The sequence below is a fragment of the Eulemur rufifrons genome, chromosome 20 (assembly GCF_041146395.1).
Source record: "Eulemur rufifrons isolate Redbay chromosome 20, OSU_ERuf_1, whole genome shotgun sequence".
Lineage (NCBI taxonomy): Eukaryota > Metazoa > Chordata > Mammalia > Primates > Lemuridae > Eulemur > Eulemur rufifrons.
Window position 1 is genome coordinate 7,548,736 of NC_091002.1, and position 21,192 is coordinate 7,569,927.

At 61.2% G+C, this 21,192-nt stretch overlaps 1 protein-coding gene across 1 annotated transcript in view; it reads left to right on the forward strand.

Moving 5' to 3' along the window:
- RGS12 (regulator of G protein signaling 12) overlaps positions 1 to 21,151 on the forward strand; it is a 148,143-nt gene extending 126,992 nt beyond the window's left edge. The window contains exons 10-19 of the mRNA XM_069495414.1: positions 1,092 to 1,168; positions 2,491 to 2,685; positions 3,033 to 3,106; positions 3,526 to 3,652; positions 5,493 to 5,589; positions 6,213 to 6,221; positions 7,294 to 7,364; positions 7,688 to 7,841; positions 9,329 to 9,884; positions 19,198 to 21,151. Coding sequence (XP_069351515.1) covers positions 1,092 to 1,168; positions 2,491 to 2,685; positions 3,033 to 3,106; positions 3,526 to 3,652; positions 5,493 to 5,589; positions 6,213 to 6,221; positions 7,294 to 7,364; positions 7,688 to 7,841; positions 9,329 to 9,884; positions 19,198 to 19,417 — 1,580 coding nt within the window. The 3' untranslated portion in view covers positions 19,418 to 21,151. The remainder of the gene's footprint in view (positions 1 to 1,091; positions 1,169 to 2,490; positions 2,686 to 3,032; positions 3,107 to 3,525; positions 3,653 to 5,492; positions 5,590 to 6,212; positions 6,222 to 7,293; positions 7,365 to 7,687; positions 7,842 to 9,328; positions 9,885 to 19,197) is intronic.
- The last annotated feature ends 41 nt before the right edge of the window (positions 21,152 to 21,192 follow it).

A 21,192-nucleotide genomic window follows, 5' to 3' on the forward strand; every position in this document is an offset into this window, starting at 1 on the left:
GGTGGGCATCGTGCCAATTTACAGAAGGAGGCTCGGGCCTGGCACAGGGTCCCCAAGCTCCTGGCCATGGGTGTCCTTTTCAAAACAAAGGCAGCTGGGAGTTGAGGAACTCACCTTCCTGAGAGGCCTCCTGGGGCATAGACAGCATGTTAGGAGATGGGGCCGGGCCTCCCGAGTACCTGGGAGGTGGGGGAGTGCCAGCCCCACTGTTCTGCCCACGAGAGCCGGTCCCTGTCACAGGCTGCAGGTCTTTAGAGAGCCGTCTGGAGGGGCTTTTAAAGCCCTGATTGCAGGGGGTGCCCCAGAATTCAAAAGTTCTGATTCTGGCCCAGGGTGGAGCCTGGGAATCCGTCCCTTTGAGGAGGTGGGCGGTGGCTGGGGAGGCCGAGAGTACCTGGAGCCACTGTCTCGGCCCCACCCCGACCCCGGCGGCCCCTGGAGCCCCTGTGTAGCAGCATGATTTGGGAGTAGGGCCTGTGTTTTCAAAAGTCCTTTCGGTCGGAATTTTCATGATTTTTAGATTAGCCCAAGATTATAGAGTGAGTGTTAAGGTAGTGACAGTTGGCGAGTGTTAGCTCACTTTAGGACTTCAGGAAAATGACATGAACTGGGTCATTGGTAAAGACGCAGCAACCCACTGGGAGCGTTTGCCGCTGTCCACAGGGGGACGGTTTTCTTTAGGCCCAGAAACTGCAGTTTGAGATGCAGATTCCAGATTGAATGAAGGAAAGTCAGGCCTACCCAGGACACGTACTCAAGTTGGTGCTGTGCACTGCTGTCTGGGGGTGCCTGCCATGGGCCAAGCGCAGTGTTGGGGCCGGGATGTGGCAGGGGCAGAGCGGAGAGTGGAGCCTGCTGAGGGCTGGGGCCACCCTCACCCCTGCAGGGCAGGGAGACGCGTCCCAGTGAGGCGCGGTAGTGCCCAGGAAGGGCTTCCTCATGTCTGTCTTCCGTCCTGCACGTGTGTCTGTTCCGCCTAAAGCGGGCAGAGGCTGGGAGGTGGGGCCAGGCAGACGGGACTTCTGTCTCAAGTGAGGAAAAGTAAAGCTACCACTTTGGATTCATCTGAGTCACTGTGTCTTCCTGTCAAGACCCCATCCACGCCAACGGAGGCCCGTGCCGCCGAGAGTCCCAGGGCTCCATGTCCTCTGCAGGGAGCCTGGACCTGGTGAGTCGCTGCCTCCCCTTGTCCCGAGGGCCGCAGGGCTGTGCTGACCCCTGACTGGGGAAGCCTGTCTCTCACGTTACGCAACCAACCTTCATTTAGTGAAGCGACGCATGGCTTGGGCAAGGGCCCGGGCACAGTGGCGGAGTGCACGGCCTGTCCAGGGCGCGGGCCTGGCCTGTTGTCTCGCTGCACTGTCTCCTCTCATGCCTGCAAATCACGTGTGTCGCTGCCCGTTCTGGCCCCAGCTCCCCTAGACGAGGGGAGACGGGCAGGCCCGGCAGGGGCTGCTGGTCTGTTAGCTGTTGTCTGATTTGAATTTTTAAAAACCTTATTGGTTGCCAGCACCCTAGTCATTTGAAAGTGTCAAGCAGCAATTAATGTAGAATATTATTTCTTCTTCAGTTTTGCCAAGTAACATTTCAAGCTGTAAGGATTTACCACGTGTCAGTTTGCTGTTGCTGCCTAATTATTATCCCTCCCAAACTCGATGGCTTCAAAAGGAGACATTTATCATTGCCCAAGCCTGCGGGCCAGCAGGTGGTCCGCCGACCTCAGCTGGCTGTGCCTGAGTGTCCCTGCCTACCTGGCATGTCAGCAGGGCCGGTGGTCCCAGGTGACCTCACTCACCCCTGGCCCTCGCTGGACTGCAGGCTGCGTCTCTGGCCGCCAGTCCCCTTGTTCCTGTGCAGAGCACGCTGGCCTGCAGGGGCCCAGGCTCCGAGCCACACGCTGCCACCAAGTTCCTTCTGTCATCCAGGCCAGGGCTGCCAGCCCCAGCTCCTGGGAAGGAGCCCCAGGCTCAGGCACAGGGAAGGGGATAGTTAGGGACATTTTTGCAACCCATCTACAAACTAGCTTCTGAAATAACACTTTGGGGAAAGAGGTTTTTAGACCATCAGGAGGAGATAGTGACAAGGAAATGACAATCTAGGCAGGGTTTGTATTAACAAAATGTACACAAGGAGCTGTTTGCAGAGAGGATATGATGTGACTCAGAGACCCTAGAGGGTGGCTCATCCTCAAGGAGCAGGCTGGAGGGTGCACGATGGTTGGTTATGCTCAGACCGAGAGGTTGTAAAGTATGTTCAGGGCCCAGAGTTAGAGGAAGGTGGTTGCTCTCAGTGTTCCCGCAGAAAACCCAACACTTAGTCGGCTCTTTGTGCAAAGCGTCCGTGCAGATTGAGCCTCAGTCTTTTGCACACAAGGAGCTGCAGGTGGGCAGGCTGTCTGGCCTCCCCAGGCACGTGCAGGCTGGGGCTGCTGCACCTCCTTGGGGGGCGCCCACCTCGTGAAACGCACAGCCACTTGTCTCCCTGCCCCAGTCCGAGGCCTGCAGGACCCTGGTGCCCGAGAGGGACAAGGCCACCAAGCACTGCTGCATCCTCCTCCCGGACGGGACGTCCTGCCTGGTGGCCGTCAAGTCGGGCTTCTCCATCAAGGAGATCCTGTCCGGACTCTGCGAGCGGCACGGCATCAACGGGGCCGCCGTGGACCTCTTCCTAGTGGGCGGGGACAAGGTACCAAGCTCCCCAGACTCTCAGGGCCCCTTGGCTGGGGAACTGGTCTTGTTGGACAGCAGCCTGCCCTCTGCTTCTCCTCTGGGCTGGCGGGCTCTGGCGGGTCTCCGTCCCGCGTCCCTCACTTAGCATGTTGGCTGGAAGCCGGGTTATCTGAATTCAGTGACGCTGCTGGGAGCACTTTGCATGCTGGTGTCGGGGTGGTGTTGGAGAGCGATGCTTCCTCTGTGGATGGGCTATTTTTGAGCTGCTCTTTTGTTCTGCACAGCTGCACCCATTGCACATTGTTCCACACTTCGGGGGGTGCTTCGTGTTCCCACTTTAATTTTGGTCTCTTTGTTCCAAAGCCTTTGGTGCTGCATCAAGACAGTAGCATCTTGGAGTCAAGAGACCTGCGCCTGGAAAAGCGCACTTTGTTTCGGTAAGAGAAAAACACAGTTGTCATTTATGGAAGATCCCAGAGCCCCCGGTGCTGCTTTGAGGGAGTAGACACGTGCTGGTTCCGTGATGGGCCGTGAAGGCATGTCGGTGGCCGGGGCGAGAAGGGCAGCCGTCCTGCCCAGCCTGGTGGGCACAGCCCCCAAGGCCACAGCTGGGAAGGGTTGCTCTGCAGGGCTCTGCCTGTGCTGGGAAAGGGATGGCCACGTCCCCTGCTTGGCTGCTGTCACTCCCAGAAGAGCCCCTCGCAGACATGTCCCACGGAGAGGGCACTTCATACTCAGAGGCTGGCGGGAGGGGTGGGCGCCGAGGTGCTGAGGGCCGCTCACGGGACTCTGCTCTTGGGACGGGCCTCCCAGTGGGGATGGACGTGTGTCTGTAGTGAATATTTTGTGCCCCCAGGCTGGACCTCGTTCCCATTAACCGGTCAGTGGGACTCAAGGCCAAGCCCACCAAGCCTGTCACAGAGGTGCTACGGCCCGTCGTGGCCAAGTACGGCCTGGACCTCGGCAGCCTGCTGGTGAGGCTGGTGAGTGTCTCCCCTGTGCCAGGCGAGTGCCAGGAAGCTCTGTGCCACTCACAAAGGTGAGCCGGGGCTGAGCCTCACCCTCCAGCCCTGTGCAGCCCTCTCCTGGGTCAGCGGACCTGGGCCTGCACCCCAGTTCTCGTTCTGTGGAGCGGAAACTCGATCATCGTTTTTTTGTACTTTGGTCGTTCCAAAAACAATCGCTATTTGCAATGTGGTTTTGGTCCAGGGAAACAAGAAACAAACTGACAATCCATCCGAAGTAGCCGCCACTTGCACGTCTGGTCAGATGGCACCTGCCCCACTGCACACCGGTGCCTCGGGGCGGGGCCTGGGCAGGGGACTCCCGATTCTCATCTGCACTTTGTCATTGAAAACTCAGAACTGGCATTTGCGAGCCTGGCCACCCCCTGGTCACGTGAAGGAGGTTACGAAGGGAACCAGGAGCACTGTGGGGGAAGGAAGGCAGGCCTTGGGTGGCCCCAGTCCCGGTGCGTTTCCGAAGCAGCAGGGGTCCCGGAGCCCGGCTGTGAGCTGTGGCCCAGGACCGCGGGCACCATGCCGTCTCCCTTCTCAGTGTTATCGGAGTATGATTCCAGATATTTTTAGGATTTTAATTTTCCCTAAAACTGGCCTCAACATTGCTCAAGAGCTTTGAAGTGAGTGAGAGGAACCTATTCAATTATTTACGGGCACCAGCTCCCAGGGTAACCCGAAGCTCGAAGCTCGTCCCCCATGGCTGGTGGAGAGCCCTAGCCAGCACCGAGCCCCCGTCTCAGCCTCCCTATCTGTAGAACGGGGTGGGGGCCCTGTGCCGACGGGGTGCTGGGGCCGGGGCGGGGCCCGGGGTGGGGGCTCATCCTTGGGAGCCAGGGCTTGTTCAGCTGCACGAGGGCCCTGCCTGGCAGGCTCCGAGGTGGGTTGTGGAAGTTCTTGTGAAGTGGGTGTGGGTGGGCTTTTCCTTGCACACACCCTCCTGGCCCTCTGGTGACTGCTATGGGCCACCTGTGCCCAGGAGCATCATGAGTGAGGTAGGACACCGTGCCTGGGGCTGCTCCTTCATTGGGGCCGCAGGCACAGCCTGGACCTGGCCCCTTGGGGAGCTCGACATCACCCCGCTTGGCATTTGGGCACTTTTGTTGTTTTCCTGGCTGACAGGTAATCTAAAATGCCAAAGGACAAGTTCAGATTTATTTTTTTAAACAGTGGTGGTACATGAATAGCAAGATTCTCTACCAAAGGAGAGAAGTCTTACCCAGGACAAGGACTCCAGCTCTGTAGCTAGTGACGGGACACTTCATTAGGATTAGGTCTTAGGCCCATTCCTGAAACTGCCGTCTTTGCCTCCTTGTTTTCCAACGAGAGCGTTTTCCCTCTGTGCTCACTGCAGAGCGGTGCCCGAGGGCCCATGGGGGCTTTTTAGATGAGCTGCCATCCAGGTTCTAGGTGGCGTTGACTGTTAGGCCAACTTAAATTAGTATCTAAGAGTATTTTTCACATATTTAAAGCCTTGCATTTGTGGATGAAGGTGTCCTTGGTAGTCACGAAGTGTCACTCTGCCCAGGGTCCTCGCCTGGGCCATGTGGGCCAGCAGCCATCCTGCAGGGCGTGGTGGGAAGAGTCCCCGGGCACCAGCACCCTGCAGGCTGCCCAGCGAGTCTGGAATTCCTGTGCCTTCGTGGCAGCGTCTGGCCGAGCCCAGGCCCTCCTTGTCGGCCGCTGACCCCAGGGCACGGGTGTCTGACTCCATCCAGCCCAGGCGGGGTCTCTGTTCCGCGGCTGTCACAGTTATTCCCCAAAGGGGCAGTCTGGGTAAGGGCTTCAGCATACGTCTCTGCCCTAGAGTGGCGAGAAGGAGCCCCTGGACCTCGGCGCCCCTATATCGAGTCTGGATGGACAGCGGGTCATCCTGGAGGAGAAGGACCCTTCCAGAGGAAAAGGTGAGCACGACCACATGTCCACCTGCTGCCTGGCCCCCGAGCCCTGCTGCCCATGACTGCTATCTCAGTTGGCACTAGCAATTAGGACCTTACTGGGGGCCCTGGGACCCCTAACACAGGGCCGAAGGATTGATGCTTAATGCAGTGTTTATGAAACTGGGTGGCAGAGGGGCTGAGACTAGGAGCAGCTTGACCCCCCCGAATGTGTCTTCTCAGCTATAAAAAGGGGTGACGGCCCCCACTCACACTGCCCTGGGCTGGTCTGAGGTTCTGACGTGCTCACGTCAGAGCATGTTAGTGCTGGAAGGTGCTCTCTTCCTGGGAGGACGTGGAGTCCTTGCACAAAAGGGAAACAGGGATCCCCCGGGGCCTGGAAGCCCTGTCTGGGCCTCCTGGTCCCTCACCCGGTGGCTGATTTGGTGCCCTTCACTCTGGACATGAAACAGGAAGTGAAGACACAGGCCCTGCAGGAGCTGAGACCACACACTTGGTAGTTTTGGCTTGCTCTGTTCCTTTCGTGCAGTGAGTCAGGTGGTTTTCAGAGCTCTTTCCCACACGCCACATCGGTGACAGCAGCTCCGAGCCCTGTGCAGGGCCAGTCGCTTGCAGAGCAGGGCTCACAGCTGGGGCTGGTGCCTCTAGAGTGCGCTTTGCTCTTCAGAGCAGTTGCACAAGAACCTGTGCACAAGGAAAGGTTGTTAAAGCCAGGTGGGGTGCGGCCTATCTGTAGCTCCCACCAGGGACGGGCCAAGGTATGGCCCAGAGGACTGTCCCAGGGCAGGGGCAGTGGGAAGTGTCTCTCCTGGAGAGAGCTCATAGGGAAGCCACCTACAGTCTGGTGGACAAGGTCACTTTGTAAGTAGTGACCTTGGGCTGCCCTTCCATTTTCAGGACGTCAGCCCAGTGAGGGCTCTGGTCCAGGTGGTTTCTGAGGGCTCCTTCTGAAAAGTCCCCCAGGGCGTGGTGTGAGTCATGTGCCTATGCCGAGGGTGACCTGGGTGTGGGTTCCAGGCAGAATCCTGTTCCTGCTCCCCCTGTCGTCACAGGGGAGGCCCCCGCCATCCTCTGCTCTAGAGAACGCTGTACTTGTCGCCCCGGGCAGGTGGGGTGGGAGGGTGTGGGGGTCCTCTCCCCTCCCTGCAGGGTCTGAGGATGCCAGGCCCGGGACGTGTTTGTGCGCAGGTGAGGCCTCTTGTGGAGCTGAGGGGGGCGCACAGTGTGTTTGCTGAGCCGTGGGGGGCAGGACTGTTGATCCTGTAGCCACATCGGGCCAGAGAAGTGGGTTTGGACCCTCAGTGCTGGCAGTGGCCAGCCTGCGCCCTGACGTGGGACATAGGCCGATTTGAAAATATGTCACGAATGTGATACTCTTCTACGTTCTAAGGAATATTCATGCCAAATAGTATATGAAGTGAGCTCTTCAACATCACTCCTCCAAAAAATCCCCAGCAGCTTTACGGAGAGACTGTGGTGCCTCCACACCACCCTCATAGAGCGTCTCCCGCCCCAAACCCAGCACGCAGGGGCCTTTTGTCCTGGACTGGGGGTCCGTGTGTGCTTAGGGGGAAGGGGTAGCAAGTACCTGCTGGTTTCTCTATGGCTTTGCTCTCAAAGACAATAGAAACAGATGATATTTCACTGTTCAGGTGCATTTGCGAGCCGCCGTAATTATAACGCGTATCTCCTTGTGTTTGGGACCTGCAGATAAACAGAAAGGTGCACTGGCCAAACAGAACACAGCCATCAATCCCAGTTCCAGAAACCACTCGGCTACGGTAATTCCCCTCCCGCCTGGCCCCAGCCGCCCTCTGCTCCCAGCAGCCCGGCTCTCTGCACCCCGGGGCTCCTCCTGCGTCCTGCCGGCACCGGCGCCCCTTCCCTGCGAACAACCGGCTTTCGGCTTTCCTTCCTCCTGGGGGGCCGTGCCTTGCACGCTCTGCTCTCTGTGAGCTGCGTCGTTGCACGTGGTTTGTCTGCGGTGCATGTGGATTCTCTCAACGCGGTCTCTACTCGCAGAGCTTTTTAGTCTGTAACTGATGACTTGTGCGTTGTCGTGTGTTGACGTGTAAGTAGAACTTTGGCTTTCCTTCTAATGCAGGGAGAGGAAAGAACACTAGGCAAGTCTAATTCTATTAAAATAAAAGGAGAAAATGGAAAAAATGCTAGGGATCCCCGGCTTTCAAAGAGAGAAGAATCTATTGCAAAGATTGGGAAAAAAAAATATCAGAAAATTAATTTGGACGAAGCAGAGGGTATGTGTACTTTTTAAAACTTCCACATTTTTTAGTAAATGCTCTTTTAGTTTCCAGTATAGTCATTAAGGCTACTCTGCCTGTCGACATCTGGGTGGCTGCAGTCCCCGTCACACTGAGGATGCTCCTCCCTGGGTCAGTCTGTGGGCTGTGGGTGTAACTTCACTGAAACCCCCATCTTCAGATTGAGAGCCGGGCCCTTGGAGGCGTCAGGGAGGCCCCCCTCGTGGCCTGCAGCTCTGTCCGCACAAAGGTGCTGGAGGCCCCCCAGGTGCAACCTGCCCCTCCACACAGCCCAAGCCCTGACGTGAGCCAGGGCCTCCAGCTCGCATGGAGGGAGGCACAGCTGGTGCCCGGCAGGAGGAGGCAGGTCTGCCAGCCTCTGCTGGTCATTGCAGCACCGAGGAGAGTGGCCTGCATGTCCCTGTGTCCCAAGAGGGATGGAGGAAAGCAGCTTCATGTCCCTGTGCCCCAGGAGGGACAGCAGAGAAATGATCTGGAGACTGAGACCAGAGACGAGTCCTTTCCTGAAAGTCCCTTTTCCTCCAAAAGCTTGTCACAAAGAGAAGCACCGAAAGCAGAAGCTGCCGCCGTGACCTGCGTTTTCATCCAGGGAGCACTTGCTGCTCAGCCTGGCTTGTCACGGCTTGCTGTGGCGTCCAGCCTCGCAGTAAAACTATAAAACATGCCTCCTTCAGCCTTTGTTGGCCACCAAGCAGAAGTAAAACACACAACCTTTGAAGCTTGTGCATTTCTGAGAACTATCAAAATTTGAGACTTTAGACTTTGTAGTTGTTTAAAAACTCAATGCAATGTAAATGCTAGAGAAAGCTCAATTTAGACACTGTCGACCTTGAATGGTGAACTTGAGTTACAATAAAGAATCCAGCCACCTGAGGAAGAGAAGAGTTCTGGAGGCGCCAGCGGGGCAGCCAGAGGTTCAGGGTTATCAAGACGCTGGGTGGCAGCAGGCCCCGTGCAGGCCGGAGGACGGCGCTGTCCCTGAGGGCGGAGCTCCTTCCCATGCTGCCTCCAGGCCTGCGCCGCCTCTCAGCTGTGGGGTCCTGGCTCTGCCGGTCCTCAGTCTGGTGCTCGCTTTTACCCCATCCTAGGAAGGGGGCAGGACTCAGGTATAAAAGGGCCCCAAGTGTTAAATAAGAAACGCAGGCCGAGGTGCCCAACAGCACCCTGCTAAACACCATCAGCACATTACCCTAAGTGGAGGGTTTTGATTATCCGAGCCTGACCTTCACGCACTTGAGTTTTCAGGGAGGTGCACAGCTGCTTCTGACTCCTGAAAACAGATCGTGCTAGAAGCCCTGGGGGCTTCTGCTCTAGTTCTGGGCAAAGGCAGTCTGGGACGTTAGTTCAGGGCCATAGGACGCACAGCTCACCACGGGAGCTTTCTAGAGAGTGAATTTTTTGCTGTGGCACACGTTAATGTGAAACTCTCTAAAACATGGTCAATGTGGGTTTTCTTCCAATAGAGTTTTTTGAGCTCATTTCCAAAGCTCAGAGCAACAGAGCAGATGACCAACGCGGGCTGCTGAGGAAGGAAGACCTGGTGTTGCCGGAGTTTCTTCGTTTGCCTCCTGGTTCCACAGAGCTCACGCTCTCCACCCCGGCCATGGCCCAGGCCATTAGCAGGAGAACCGCGACAACCAGTGGCAGGGAGAATGCGTCCCCTCCCCAAGAAAGATGGGTGCCAGCCCAGGACAGCAGTGACAGCCCCTCGACCAGCCCGGGCTCGGCCCACAGTCCCCCCGGCCCCTCTGGGACGACCCCGCCTGGGCAGAAGTCTCCCAGCGGGCCCTGCGGCACCCCCCAGTCCCCCATCCCCCGCGCACAGGAGGGCACAGCACAGATGTGGAAGAGGCAGTCGTGGGAAGTAGAGTCCGGGGACATCCAGACCGTGGAGGATGGGCAGGGGGCTGACCTGACCCTGGTGGGGGAGGCCCACATCAGCAGCCCCAACAGCACGCTTCTGCCGCCGCCCCCTGCCCCCCAGGACACGCCTGGACCTCCGCGACCAGGTACCTCTGGGTTCTGACCCTCCACCCGGCCCTTTCCCACGCGCTGCTGCCGGCGCGGCCCGCCCAGTGTGCGGTACCAGGAATGGCTGTGGGAGGGCTCCAGCTGCCGCTTTGGTTTGGCAAAGCGTCCCCACAGCACACGCTCCCCCGTTTATCGTATTTATCCTGGGCGTCCTTGGCCTGTTCTGAAAGGCCCGCGTTTGTCGGGGCTGATCATGAAGAGGAGCAGACGGCGGCTCGGGCCCCGCCATGCCCTTGCAGGGGTGACGCCCGGGCAGGGCCTGCACCGGGGGCAGTAGCACCCCTGGGCAAGGCCCGGGGATTTCTGAAGATGTCGGTGTTACTTTCCAAGCCTAGATAGCCAGCATTCGTGGTGTGCGAGTCTCCAGACTGAAAAACAGAATTTGTCTTGAGCGAGTTAGCAAAGCCCCGCGACTTGGGGCAGGACGGGGCCTTGGACCAGGGCCCGTGTGCGGGAGAGCGGGCTGCGCCGGCCGGGGCAGGGTGTGCCGCAGGTCAGGGAGTCGGAGCTACGTCGGTGGTGTGCCCTGACCTCCAGCGTGCCACGGGCGTTTCTCCCAGTGGAAGCATGAAATTCCGGGTGTGTGAAGCTGAACAGTGTGGTCTGGAACCAGAGATATTTCCACGAGCCACAAATATTAGGAATTGAGGCGAGATTCCCGACATCCTAAACGGCAGCCAGCAGGGCTGCTTCCAGGACCCCGGGTGCCGGGGCCGGCGCGGCTGTCCCCGAGAGATGGCAGGCTGCTCAGGGCACGTGTCAGAGCACGCTCGGCGGTGTGTGGGCACTTCTGGTTGTGACCTGCCACTGGGGGCGGCGAGATCGCCCTCTCTGCCCCGCTGTCCCAGTGCAGGACGCTGATGGCAGTCTGTCCTGCTGTAGGGTCAGGTCGTCAGGCCTGTCACCCAGACCTGACGGCTCCAGGGAAGGTGTTTTCTATGTACGTCCCGTGTGTCTGTAACATCTGGGCACTTTGGAGGCCACACGCCGTGCGGAGAGCTCCCTGGTGCTTTCCCGGGGAGGAGCGCCGGGATGTGAACCCCAAGGCGCTGTGGCCGCCCGTGGATGCTGCTCTGCTCGCCTCTGCCCTGCTGCCTGTCCCCTCCTGCTCTTCTCTGTAGACGCCTGTGTGTAGCTTCCGCCTGTGTTTGGAGCCTGTGTTCTCCCGGGAGTAATAAACTCTAGAGCTCATCACTGAACTGGTTTAAAACTCTTTTCTTTTTCATTTCAAAATTTCTTTCCACTTTAGAAAACTATAGAAATATTTTAAGCTAGGGAAAATATTATACATTTTTAGGAAATTAAATGTATTTACCTTAATATATTGGCTTCTAAAAATATACCGTTCCCTCACCGAAATTCTCTAGCACTTCCTATGTACCCCCCAAGCGCAGTCATACGACGGCGGCGGCAGCCGGCACTCCACGGCGCGCGGGCTGGGAGCGGGTGGGCACCTCCTCCCGGGCCCTCACAGGCCTCTCCAGCCAGGAGCGCCGCAGGGCTGCGGCGTGGTCAAGCCTCCAGTCTGCGCCTGCCTGGCTCTCCTTCCTCCACATGCTTCCACGTCAGAAGAATTGGTGACACTGCAGTTGTCCCGTTCGTTCCTCATAGGCCGGGGGCTGGGCTGTCACCTCTCAGCTCCCGCCCAGCCACACCAGCTCTGGGCTACTGGGGCTGGCTCTGCGTCGGGCTCTCCCACCCGGCAAGGGCTGTTAGTGTGGGCAGTGGTACCCATGCCCAGTGGCCTCTGCCACCTGTCCCTAGCGTGCTCATGGCAGGAGGGCAGGGGTGGTGTCAGCCGCGTAGGGAGCACATCCTCCTCGAGTCCTGGCGGTGGCTCCTGACCACGGTTGGCCAAGACCAGTTCCACGGCCCTACCAGCCCCCAGCGCCATGGCTTTGAACCCTGTCCTGGGAGGAGACCACAGCAGGAGAAGGGAGTAGGAGGGCCTTGGGGCATAGGGCATCGGTCTGGGGCTCCCGCTGGACAGCAGTAGGCTCCACGACCTGCCTGGTCCTCCTGGGGGCGACGCCCCAGTCTGCAGGGAGGGCCTTGGGACTTTGTGCCTCTCACTTTCTCAAACCCCAGTTTGTGCTGCTAAATCCGGCGGCCCTCAGGGGTTCTAAGCATGGGGGGCTTTGTCGCGGCATAAGCCGTGATTAGCTGCCTGCGTGGGGCAGTGGAGGCAGCTGTCTGCGAGAGTCCGCGGGCGTCTTTGCCACCCCTGGGCAGCGGGGAGCCTGGGCCAAGTGCTAACTGGCACCGCTCAGAGTTGAGAAGTTCAGGATTCATCCAGAGTCACTCTCCGTGGCTCTGAAAACTGCTATGAAGTGTTTCTTAGGGGTGCGGTGGCTGCTGTGGACCCACCGTCCTGTGTGAGGAATACATGGGGCTGGGCCCCCAGGCACCCACCCACCCGCAGCCATGGCTGGGCAGAAGTAGGGAGCCCCCCAGGGCCGCACTGCTCACCCCACCCCTCCAGCCACTGGGCCCATCTCCCCCTGGGAGGGGCCGCCCAGGACAGGGGGAAGCCCAGGCCTCCAGATGTGCTGCCAGGCTACTCCGCTGACCCTCCTCCCCGAGCCTCCGTATCTGACAGGGAGATGGGGACATCAGATGACGGACGTGTCAAAGCCCTTCGCAAGGCTCCAGGGCACTCAGAGGTGGGGTGTGTGAGTGTGTATGTGGCATGTGTGTGTGCCTGGTGTGTGCCCATGTGGCGTGTGTGTGTGCCTGGTGTGTGTCCATGTGCATGTGTGTGTGTGCCTGGTGTGTGTCCATGTGCATGTGTGTGTGTGCCTGGTGTGTGTCCATGTGGCATGTGTGTGCCTGGTGTGTGTCCATGTGGCGTGCGTGTGTGCCTGGTGTGTGTCCATGTGGTGTGCGTGTGTGCCTGGTGTGTGTCCATGTGGTGTGCGTGTGTGCCTGGTGTGTGTCCATGTGCGTGTGTGTGTGCCTGGTGTGTGTCCATGTGGTGTGCGTGTGTGTGCCTGGTGTGTGTCCATGTGGTGTGCGTGTGTGCCTGGTGTGTGTCCATGTGGTGTGCGTGTGTGTGCCTGGTGTGTGTCCATGTGGTGTGCGTGTGTGCCTGGTGTGTGTCCATGTGGTGTGCGTGTGTGCCTGGTGTGTGTCCATGTGCGTGTGTGTGTGCCTGGTGTGTGTCCATGTGGTGTGCGTGTGTGCCTGATGTGTGTCCATGTGGTGTGCGTGTGTGCCTGGTGTGTGTCCATGTGCGTGTGTGTGTGCCTGGTGTGTGTCCATGTGGCGTGCGTGTGTGCCTGGTGTGTGTCCATGTGGCGTGCGTGTGTGCCTGGTGTGTGTCCATGTGGCGTGCGTGTGTGCCTGGTGTGTGTCCATGTGGCGTGCGTGTGTGCCTGGTGTGTGTCCATGTGGCGTGCGTGTGTGCCTGGTGTGTGTCCATGTGGCGTGCGTGTGTGCCTGGTGTGTGTCCATGTGGCGTGCGTGTGTGCCTGGTGTGTGTCCATGTGGCGTGCGTGTGTGCCTGGTGTGTGTCCATGTGGTGTGCGTGTGTGCCTGGTGTGTGTCCATGTGCATGTGTGTGTGCCTGGTGTGTGTCCATGTGGTGTGCGTGTGTGCCTGGTGTGTGTCCATGAGGCATGTGTGTGTGTGCCCGGTGTGTGTCCATGAGGCATGTGTGTGTGTGCCTGGTGTGTGTCTATGTGGCATGTGTGTGTGTGCCTGGTGTGTGTCTATGTGGCATGTGTGTGTGCCTGGTGTGTCTATGTGGCATGTGTGTGTGCCTGGTGTGTTTCCATGTAGCGTGTGTGTGTGTGCCTGGTGTGTTTCCATATGGCGTGTGTGTGTGTGTCTGGTGTGTGTCTGTGTGGCATGTGTGTATGTGCCTGGTGTGTGTCCATGTGCATGCATGTGTGTATGTGCCTGGTGTGTGTCCATGTGCATGTGTGCGTGTGCCTGGTGTGTTTCCATGTGGCATGTGTGTGTGTGCGCCTGGTGTGTTTCCATGTGGCATGTGTGTGTGCACCTGATGTGTTTCCATGTGGCATGTGTGTATGTGACTGCTGTGTGTATCCATGTGGTGTGTGTGCCTGGGGTATATCTGTGTGGCGTGTCTCTCTGACGTACTTTGTGCACATTTCTGTCTAGATGAGGGAACTCTCTGGAATGCCCGAGTGGCGCGTGGCGGGAGAGGTGGGGCGGCCTTCCCACAGGCAAGCCCTGCCGCACGGTGGGCGTCAGTCCTTGGCAGAAGCAGGAGAGCTTTGTTTCTGTGTTTACGAGGGAGAGCGACTCGGAAAGACGGAACCAGAACCGGGTTCCAATACAAAGTGTCCCTTCAATGACAGAGTCTTAAAGCTTGTGCTTATGGTTGTTTCGATGACAATTGCCGACTGCCTTCCTACCCTGCTGTGGTTGGTTTCCAGCACACACCGGGAGCTGGAGGGCAGGTGTCTGCCAGCAGTCCCCGCCCGGGCCACCAGGGTGGGAGCTGGCGGGTGTGCGTCCGCCCCTGAGAGTCCCTCCCTCGGGTTCTGGGAAGGTGAGATTCCTGCACGTCCTCAGGGAGGGTGTGGGGATTATGCCCTGGAGGGCATGTTTTGCCAGTGAGGAAAACGTATCTGTGGAACTGAATTTGTGGTGAGCACCTCAGTCCAGAGTGGCAGAGGAGCCTCCTTCTGCTCTGACCCGCGACCTGGCAGCCGCCACAGTGGGCCCACTTCGCTCCCAGCAGCGAGTGCTCGGCCAGTAGGAGCCCCCACGAGGGCACGTCTGGAACCCTTGACTCTCTACCTGCCTGTCCCTCCGTACAACAAAAGGGCCCAGAGAGGGCCAGGAGGGGTCGAGCCCCCGGTGCCTGATCCCAGCAGCCCCCCGTCCCTCCCGGCAGCCCCGGCCCCAGGGAGGCCCTCTCCAGGCACTGTCACTGCTGACTAGCTGGCTTCGAGGCTGGACTCGGGTCCTGGCTGAGCCCCGGAGGCCAGCGAGCCCCACCCCTGCCCCTTTGGGAAGGCCGGACTCTGGGGCCCGAGGCCTGGCGGAGCTCCCTGCTCGGTGACGGCAGACAGATCTCGGGAGATGGCAGACTGGCTGGCAGCAGGGCGGTGCCAGGTGCCCCCTCAAAAGGGGTCCTTGCACAGCTGTCTTGGAGCTGGGGTCCCCCACAGCAGCTCACCCCAGTGTCACAGCCGCCAAGGTCCCCAAGGGGTGTGTCTGGGCACAGTGGCCATTCTCAGGGAAACTGGAGCTTGGCTTCCTGCCAGGTGCACATGCTGCCCAACGCTATGCAGGTGCTCACCTGTCGGGGGCCTGGGCTAGAGGCGAGGCTTCAGGCGCCATGCCCTGTATCCTAGGGGCCAAGGTAGCCAGACTGCTGCCCTTGTGTGGCCGGAGTCCTGGGGGCCCATGTGCACCAGGCCAACCCTCCCTGCCAGCCTGGGTCCCTGTGCTGCCCAGCATCACACCCTCAGAGGCTCAGTGAGGACGCAGCCCTGCCTGGCTCCTGTGCTGTCCAGAGCGACACCCGTGGGGGCAGACCTCTAGGCAGGTCCTATCCAGTCAGTGTCCGGGGGTCTGGGGGCCCCTCACATCTATGCGGAGATACGGCAGGCACCCACCTGTGGCACCTTCTGGGGGAAGCTGGCCCCGCCCTCCCTAGGCACAAATGCAGCCCAGACTTTCTCATGCTGATGTGGATTGCGGGGGCCTGGCTTTCTTGGGGACACATCAGCCCCAGGGGACTGCCATTGCTCTCAGGCCTAAAAAGTTGCTGGGGACACGTGGCCGTCTGCTAGGTGCTCTCCACAGCCCCCTCCCCAGAGCATGTTTGGGGGCTCGTGACTTGCCAGTGGGCCTCGGTCCTGAGCACCTGTCTCCTGCGGATGGCTGGGGACTCCACTTGCCCAGCCCACTCCATGGCCACCCCCCGTGCACTTCTCGGAGCTGCACAGCTGGCCCGGCCCCTCCTCTGCGGACCTCAGCCTGCATTGCGACTCCTGGTCCTCCAGCTCCCGCCACAAGCTGCCCACACCGCCTAAGTCTGTCCTACCTGCTGGCCCAGCCAGGCCTGCCAACGTGGTAGCCACAGCCTGACCCGCCCCACCCCCACATTCCCCGCAGGACAGGCCGCCCGCGCCCACCTCGGGCTGGCACTGCTAGGGCTTCTGCCTGTGGCCCCTCCCTGGGGTCCGCTCAAGTGCAAGCCTGTGCTGGGGTCACCCTCCCCGCTGTCCATTCCCCGCACACCACGCCGTGCACCCTGCTGAGTTGGGTCTACCTCCCTCGTCAGCACCCAGTAAATATTTGCTGAAAGAGGAACTTTAATCCAGCCCCACCTCCACCACAGACACAGTCACGATACCTGCTGGGGACCCTCATGGAGGGGGTCACCTTGGGGGTCACAAGCTGGAACCAGGGCTCTGGTGGGTCAGTAGGAGCTCACAGGCCCCCTGGATGCTGTGGACTGGGCTGCAGTGGCAGCCTCCCAGCGGGGGTGGCTCAGCCACTCCTGGGAGTCCGATGCCCCCAGAGCTTCCTGGGGGGACGTCACAGAGGAGGTGGGGGGACATCACAGGGGAGGTGGCAGCCAAGTGCCAGGAGGACAGGAGGGTCCCTCAGGGCAGGGAGGGCAGCGGGATGGGCCTTGGGGGCTGGGTCTCGAAGGGGAGCCTGCAGGCAGCTGAGGGCCAGGCTGTGTCCCTGCTCGGGCCTGGGGCTGCCACGTACTCAGGAGGGCAAGGCAGGAAGGGCCTGGACTGCGGCCCCTTCTTGTGATTCAGCCGTCCTTGGCCGGTCTCCAGAGACAGGTGTTTGTCCCCACCCTGAGCCTGTCGTCCCATCTGTCCACGTGGGGCTGGCAGGGCAGAGCTGGGAGCCCCACAGGAGTCACCGGTACTAGGGGCAGACCCCTGCCTCGCTGCACACCGTGCTCACCCCCTTGCCACGCGGCCTGGCTTGTGGAGCCACAGGGGCTTGGTAACAGGAAGGGGATGGGTGGATCTGTCCCCTTCCCCCTGTGGGGGCAGAGCTGGATCCTCGCCCTAGCAGAATCCTAACAGAACGGTTGTTGAATGACTAGAGAACTGACTGGGAGAAGCCTCTAGTCCCGGCTGCTCCACGTGGCCTATGGGCTTCCAGGGGGCAACGTGGAGGGCAGCCCTGCCGGGTCCTCCCGAGCGGGATACCCTTGGCCTCCGGTGCTGGCAGACATGCAGGGGAGGCCCGGATGAGAGCCTCTTCCACTGCCTCGACTGGCTGGAGAGGACAGGCTGGGTGCCCTCGGAAGGGACGCCACAGCTCTGCCCACAGGCCAGGGCTTGCTCAGAGAGGCCTCCTGTAGGCAGCTTCCGGAAGCCTGGGGCCGAGGGTGAGGTGGGGTGTGGTGGGGTTGGACTGCGGGGGCCACAGGGCAGCTGGGGAGGCTCAGAGCCCGGCGGCATCACCTTCAGTGGCAAGGCCTTCCCATTACAGCTAGGGAAACCGAGGCCCAGGGAGGGGCAGTTGGTGGCAGGTTCTCATGGGCCAGGGGTACCTCAAGGGCCAGGCCCCAGGCCCACCTGAGGAGACGGGCTCTGCTGCACCCCTGCCTGGGTCTCTTAATCCCCACTCCTCAGGGTGGGTAACGTCACCCCCACTGTACAGGTGGCAGACGGTCACAAGGGGGTGGGGCTTGGGCTCTCCCTGTGGGAGGACTTCCTGGGGCTTTGACCCTGAGGTGGCACTGCCCTGTCTGCATCCTGGGGCCACAACAGTGCAGACGGCCGGGCCTGGGGCTGACCCTGAACCGCGTCTCACTCCGTGGGCGCCTCCTGTTCCCTCCCATGCCCACCCAGTGTTGGTCCCTGGGGACTCCACCCTTGGAGACATGTCTCTGTCCCTGAAGGGCCCACATGGGGACCAGCCAGGCATGCCAGGGCAGTAGCCACTAGGGTGCGCAGGCCTCCCCGCAGGGGTGGGGGGGAGAGCGAGGGGGGGGGAAGGGCCTGCCCACCTCAGGTTTGGAAGCTTCCAAGGCGATTTCAGGCATCTGGAGCTCTGGGACGGGGAGGGCCGAGAGCAGAGGTGGGGCCGATGGCGCTGGGCAGCCCAGAAGAGCGGCCTCCGTGAGTTGGGTGGCAGCGGGGCCCATGGCAGGGCAGCGGTGGGGAGAAGGGCCTGTGGCTGGAGGTGGGGGCATGGTGAGACGGGGTCCAGGAGGCCCCAGCCCCTGAGGAGTATGTGGGAGGGTGAAGACAGGGTCACAGGTGACCCGGCAGATGAGCGACCAGGTGGCCAGGATGGGAGGGTGGGGGCGGGGTGGGGGCTCTGGCACTGCTCTGCCTGGCTGTTGGGGGGTGGCCTTGCCCCAAGGGTCCAGGCGTGTCAAGAGCTGCCCCCACCCTAGTGCTTGGCCCCTCAGGAGGAGTTGGGGCACACTAGGTTGGGGTGGGCAGTTGGGACAAGCTGACTGGGGACCCCGCAGGTGGCCCAGCTCAGTCCCTGCTGCGGGGCAGGGAGTGTATGAGTGTTGGGGGTCAGAGGCTGCAGAGGCTCTTGTGGAGTCAGTTTCCCCCACTCTGCTCTCCCAGAGGCCACCTGGGTCCCAGGGGCACGTCCATCCCTCTGTGCTGCCCAGGCCTGGGGCTTGTCCCTCCTCCCCCATCCATTTCCTCTGCCATCCCCACCCCCTCAGCCCAGTGTCTTCCGGGCTACAGGCCCCGTGGGGAGGGGCCTCTGGTGTTACCTGGAAGCATGAGGAGGTGGGGCAGGGTGGGGAACAGTGTCCCAGCTGGAGGGGACTGAGTGGCGGAGACCAGAGGTGAGAGGTGGGAGCAGGTGGGGAGTGCCCAGGTGGGTGGGGCTGCACGAGTGGGTGAACAGCCCCGGGAAGACTGGGGTGGGGGCGGGGGACAGGGCATGGACATAAGCCACCTCCCTGGTGTCTCTGGGACAGAGGATGGACCCAAGGGCCAAGAACGCCAAGTCCCTCCACAGAGCCACCAGCACCCTGGGCCCCCTCGTTGCTCTGCTGGCTCAGCCCCTCAGGGTTCATGGCCCTGGCCGGCCCCCTCGGCCTCTGGTCACCGTCCAGGCTGCCCGGCTGCCTGCCTGGCTCTGCCGTGTCCGCCGCGGCGCCCACAGCCTGAGCTGGAGACGGGGAGGATCCTTCCGGCTCCTCTGTCCCAGGCCCCCGGTTGGAAGTCACCTGCCTCTGGGATGGATTTGGGGTGTTTTAGGAGCCCCTCCCCAGGCCAGTGTCTGTGCAAGGGCCAGGGAGCCGGGTTCCAGAAGCCCAGGGCCGGGCCAGCAGCTGATGGCTCCTCTCTCTCCCCGTGACAGGCGGCAGGGCCCGCGGCAGCCGAGGCCTTCCAGTCAGCACCGTCATCGACGTGGACCTTGTTGCTGGCTCTGCCCCCGGGCTGGGTGGCAATGTCCTGGGGGTGTGGGCAGGCCCCGGGAGGTTGAGGGCCAGCGGGTCCCCGACGCCAGACCTCCCTGGCCTGAGCCCCGGCCCGGGTGAGCCCGCCAAGCCCAAGGCCAGCGCCTACCATGCAACCTTTGTCTGAAGCTGCCCCGGCCTGGCCAGCTCTCGTGTGGACACGTGTGGGTGGCCTGAGAATGTCCTCGAGGGCCTTGGAAGGGCTGTCTTGGCTGCCACACCCTGAGAAGCCGAACTAGGATGGGGATGACCACGTTGGACAGACGGGCCTCGGACACTCTCAAATCGGCCACGGGTCCCCAGACCTGGCCTGGGCTGTCCCCTCGGCACTCAGCCTCTGCCCAATAAAGCACTTCTGAGGACACACCAGGCGTCGGCGGCGTGCTGGGTGCTGGGGACGCAGATCCTGCCCTCGGGGAGCCCACGCCAGGTGGCAGAGGGGCCCGAGGAGAGGACAGCGGCCGGTGGTGAGGCCGAGGGACTTATGGGAGGGGCCTGGAGTTCTCCAGCCCAGACGGGCCGGGCCCCGCCCAGTGCAGCCCCTGGGCTAGTCCCCTCTGCACCGTCCCCACACCCCATCTCCTCTCTAGGGGCGGGGGCTCCTCTGGGAGACGAGCTCAGCTGGTCACTGTGTCTGTAGCTGTCATCCAGGTCGCCCACCTGGGCACTGTGGGGACCCTGCTGGCTGCCATGCCCTGACCTGCCTGCCCTTGGCCTCATTTCGGGGGTGGTCTGGGAGGGGCCCTCAGGAGGGGCCATCTGAGCTGAAACCTGACTGCGGAGATCTGGGAAGAGCTCAGGCAGGTGCAAAGGCCCTGAAGCTGGAGTGCATCTGGTCAGGATGGGAAGTCCCAGTGTGGCCAGAGCCCCGTGGGGAGAGGAGGCGGCAGGCCACAGCGGGTGCTGAGCTGGGTCAGAAGGAGGCGGCCACGTCAGCCCAGGCTGCTTCGATGAAACCCCCAAGGCCGAGCAGCTCCCTGGAGATAGTGGGTTTGTTGTCGCATCCTAGAGGCTTAAGAGAACACAGCAAGGCCTCTTGGGTTGTTCTGGAAGCTTCCAGGGAGGGGCCCCAGGAAGCAGTGCTCTGCTCAGGGACCTGGAACAGAAGGCGGTCCCAGTACCAGCTGTGTGCTGAGCACCCACAGCGCCAAGGGGGCGCTCGCTCGGTGTCTGCCCTTCTTCCCTCCTCACAGAGGAGAACACGGGGGCCCAGACAGGGCTTTGAGGTCCACGGTGAGGTGGCTTCCGCCCAGGTCCATCCCCAGGCCACAGGGGCAGGTGGCCCTCCCCTGCCGCCCCAGTGCGGCAGCCCAGCGGGCGGAGCTGCTGACTCATCGGAGGTGGCTGCTCGGAAATTTTGCAGAAGAGGTTCCGAGGCGGCTCTGCCACAGCCCCAAGTCACGCATTCCAGGGAGACACGGGTGGGACGCTCCACTCCAGCTCTGTCCAGGGGTGGTGCCCGCGTCCCAGGCCCATGGGTGCCTGGCCCAGGGCTGTGCTGGGGCCCAGAGAGGCTCGGAGCATCCCAGGGCTTGGGAAGGCTTCCTGGGGGAGGCGCTTGGGCCTGCCCAGGAGAGGAGAAGGAGGGGACACTCTGAACATCACAAGGGGCTGCCAGGGCACCCCCAGAGTTAGGACAGACAGAAGGAGCAGGCCATGCGGGTCCCCGTGCTGGGGTCATCAGATGATTACCTCAACCTCGTGCAGGACCCCTCACCGTGGGGCCACCGGGAGGGGCTCTGCTCTTCAGGAGCCCTGGTGCTGCCATCTGTGGAGTGGGGACAGTGCCACCCCACCTTGACTCAGGGAGCCACGGTCTGTGCCAGGCTGGACACAGGCCGAGGCCCGTTTAAAGGCTCAGCGTGTGGAGCAGCCCTGGTAACGGCCAGTTCACACGCGGAA